The sequence below is a fragment of the Cariama cristata genome, unplaced genomic scaffold (assembly GCF_000690535.1).
Source record: "Cariama cristata isolate BGI_N322 unplaced genomic scaffold, ASM69053v1 scaffold6608, whole genome shotgun sequence".
In the NCBI taxonomy this organism is placed as follows: domain Eukaryota; kingdom Metazoa; phylum Chordata; class Aves; order Cariamiformes; family Cariamidae; genus Cariama; species Cariama cristata.
In genome coordinates, this window is record NW_009630537.1 from 4,981 (window position 1) to 8,228 (window position 3,248).

The following is a 3,248-nucleotide window of genomic DNA, read 5'->3' on the forward strand; positions in this document are numbered from 1 at the left end:
AGGAAGGCATTGCATTCCGTCCGAGGAAAGAGCCTCTGATTTGAAAGAAACCAGCTTTGTTACAGTAAGGGCATCAAGGCCCTGATAAAGGTAGATGATGCCTCCCCACGGACTTGAGAAAGGTTATGTCTTTATTTGCCTGCATCAACTGTCAACTTTGAAAAACATGTCCTCTGGAGATCGCACAGTGGTTCCCAAATTAATGTACAATAAATGTGTAAAACCAAAACCAGTAAGAAGTTATAAGTCAGGCAACTAAATTCTAAGCTATATCCATCGTAATAATCATCGTCATCATTATCATAATAAAAAAGTATACACCGTAAGGTACAAGAAGCTGCAAAGCAAAGCAGCTCCGGTTCCTAGTACTCTCAGTTAGAGTGGCTTTTCCGAATCTTCCAATAAATTGGACACGAGGGTTGAAAACTTAATGGAAGACTTTGAAGAATTCTCCCTTGAAGTTGAACACACATAATTTTTGCACATATAGCATGGATTAGTAGAGCAAAACATTTTCTTAAGTTAAGAAACATTCTTAGAGCAGATCTATGATTTTGTGTAGAAAATCCATTTGTTGGGGGTGTTCCCCCCTCTTTGGCAAATAAATGGCAAATGTGAAACAGACAAAAAAATTAGTCAAATACCAAGTTGTGATAATAACCGGACAAGTAACAACAAAGTAGATCGGTCAATGGGACGGATTCCCTCAGCAGGGCTAGGCTTGATACACTTTACGGTCGTTCCTTTTGTTCATTTTTATGATGAGAAAGAAGGGTTGATGTGATAATGTTTCGGAGGCTTTAGGCATCATATTTTTTGCCAGTCCTGTGAATCTGCTGGAAGAGTGTCATGGAGAAGGCCATGCCAAGAATCTGAAGGAAAACAAACAATAAGGGCTTCAGTATAGGAAAGCTACCAAAACTGCACTGCTGACCTGTGGTCATGGTCCAGCTGTAGTTTTAAAAGGCATTCTACACTAGCCACATTTCTCAAGCTTCAACACTGATCAGTAAACTTGGATGTATGTTGTTCGGGCACACAGTGATGTTCAGAGATGTATCTGTCAGAGCACAGATGGAGGCAAAAAGCTCTCAGGGCTTTTTGTCCTATGTGCAATAATTTTCAGAATCAATACATACAAGTCACTCTTCCTTTTTACCCAACAACTTGTGCTTGTTTAGCCAGATAACTGTGACTGAATACATCAGATTCAGGTATTCTTCCCCAAAAGTACAGCAGTGATACAGGAACCCCCAAACCTTAACAGATTATGATGATACTTCTGCATGTCTTTTTTAAAACACGTTAACCTACTTGATTCAGTGGCCATGATTTGACTAATTTTGGCAATTTCTAGAACTTGCTTCCAAACTTAAAAAAAAAAAAAAGGTTCTCTAAGGGACAGCGTAACAAATGGCTAAACATGGGAACTTCAAAGTGGTGCTCTGAAGCCAAAATGCAGGTAAGCAAACCCCCACTGTAGCATGTTTTCCTTGCAGGACTGACTACTGACCTGCTTCCTTTCTGAGTAGACGGCCTTAAATGAACTCAGAAAACAAATCTGATCTTTTTGAAATCATGATCAAACTCAAAGCAGTTGAGCACCACTTTTCACACAGCAGAATCAAGAATGCTGACAGCAAATCAAAGCCCTGTTGACAGACATCATACCAGCATTACCTGCATTATGAGGATGCACATCCCAATCGAACCAAGGACATGCTTATTCTCATCGAACCAGGTCATAACTCTCTCATAACATCCCTGAAATGATGAAAGATGAAAATTGAAATCCCAAGGTGACATTTTCTTTCATGTGCATTCCCTCTATTTTCTTCCTTCCCACCCTGCCCTAAGCCTTGACCTGGGCAAAGCGAGCCTTACTGTTTTCCACACTAATTCGGTGGAGTTCCGTCCACAGTCTTGGGAATTTTCCGTACAACATCGGTCTGGGACAGTGTTTTCTCCCAGCACTGGGTACCAATCCGTAAAGTCATTCACACCACAGCATTTCATCTATGGCAAAAGTAAAGGATTAATAAATTAACTAGCACAATTTGTGAATCATGCACCACCACAAACTTTTACTTCCACTAAACCACTGTTTTCAATAGGGCTGCCACAACACTTTTGTATTTTTAAAGTGCTTTGTGTTCAGTGATCACTAAAAGCAAATACTTAACAAGATTAAAAAACCCAAAACCAAACAAAACCAAAGAAAATAAACAGTCCCGTGCCCAAGGTATGTTAGTCTTCTTGTCACAGAGACATGAGCCCAAACACCAAAACATAAGATAACCTGCCCAAAACTGTGGAACGGCAAAAGTATAGCCGCCAAAGCCGCAGTTCTACCTATGCAAGTTTTGCTGCTTCTCCTCTGTTTCAGATCATCTCTGTGCCTGTGATAGGTACAGAGAATCTCAGAGGTCAGCATCTTTCACGTTACAGAGTGCACTTTGATCCTTGGTTTCACAGTACCTCCTGGCTGCTCAAGAGTGCAAAATCAGAAACCAAAGCCTGCAGTAGTCAGATTTTAGACTTGGCATGGATGCCACAGTTAACAGACTGCAGCAGCCTTTATTGTGGCTTTATTGTGCCAAATTGTTATTTTTTTTCTCTTGGGAAAATATTTTACCTCTGCTTGAATGATATTCCATGCATTTTTCAGTCCAACATTATTTTCTGAATTGTATAGCTTCATACCTTCCTTCAGATCCTTCTTTGCACTCTCACTGACCTGCACCGTGTAAAAAATACAGAAAGTGAATGCACTGCTGTTTAGAGGAAAGGACCAAATAGCACAGACTTGCGTACAGAATGCATCTCTCTTACCTTCTCTCACCACAAACTTAACCTGGGTAGAAAGCTCCATCATAGCTTCAAGACTCTCACAAGTCAGTGGGACCTTTCAGCACCCGCCAAGGCCTACTCTCTCCCACAGATTGCAAAATACTGGATTAATTCGCATGAGATAGGAGACCAAAGAGCTTCATCTCTACTAAAAGTCCATTTGGATCCATCTGATCCAAACTAAACGAAGAGTAATCAGCAGAAATCTGCTGAGCTTACTTTAATTTTGCCGGAGATAGCTGTTGGCAATACCCTACAGCACCCTCTCCTGCCTATAACCTATGGCCTACTTTAATTTGCTAATATCACAAAACCGGAGTCCCAGCCTCCCAACCTTAACATAAGTTATCCCTCGCACAGGTTCAGCCAGCCTACAATAAATGGCGAATATAAAATCA

The 3,248-nt window shown here is 40.8% G+C and overlaps 1 protein-coding gene across 1 annotated transcript; it reads right to left on the reverse strand.

Moving 5' to 3' along the window:
• Nucleotides 1–414: 414 nt before the first annotated feature.
• On the reverse strand, nucleotides 415–2,872 carry LOC104156809 (tetraspanin-9-like). Its single transcript, XM_009705570.1, is given in 6 exon segments — nucleotides 415–872; nucleotides 1,681–1,764; nucleotides 1,885–2,016; nucleotides 2,636–2,750; nucleotides 2,752–2,774; nucleotides 2,843–2,872. Coding segments are annotated over 6 exon segments (456 nt in total). The 3' UTR covers nucleotides 415–800.
• Nucleotides 2,873–3,248: the final 376 nt, after the last annotated feature.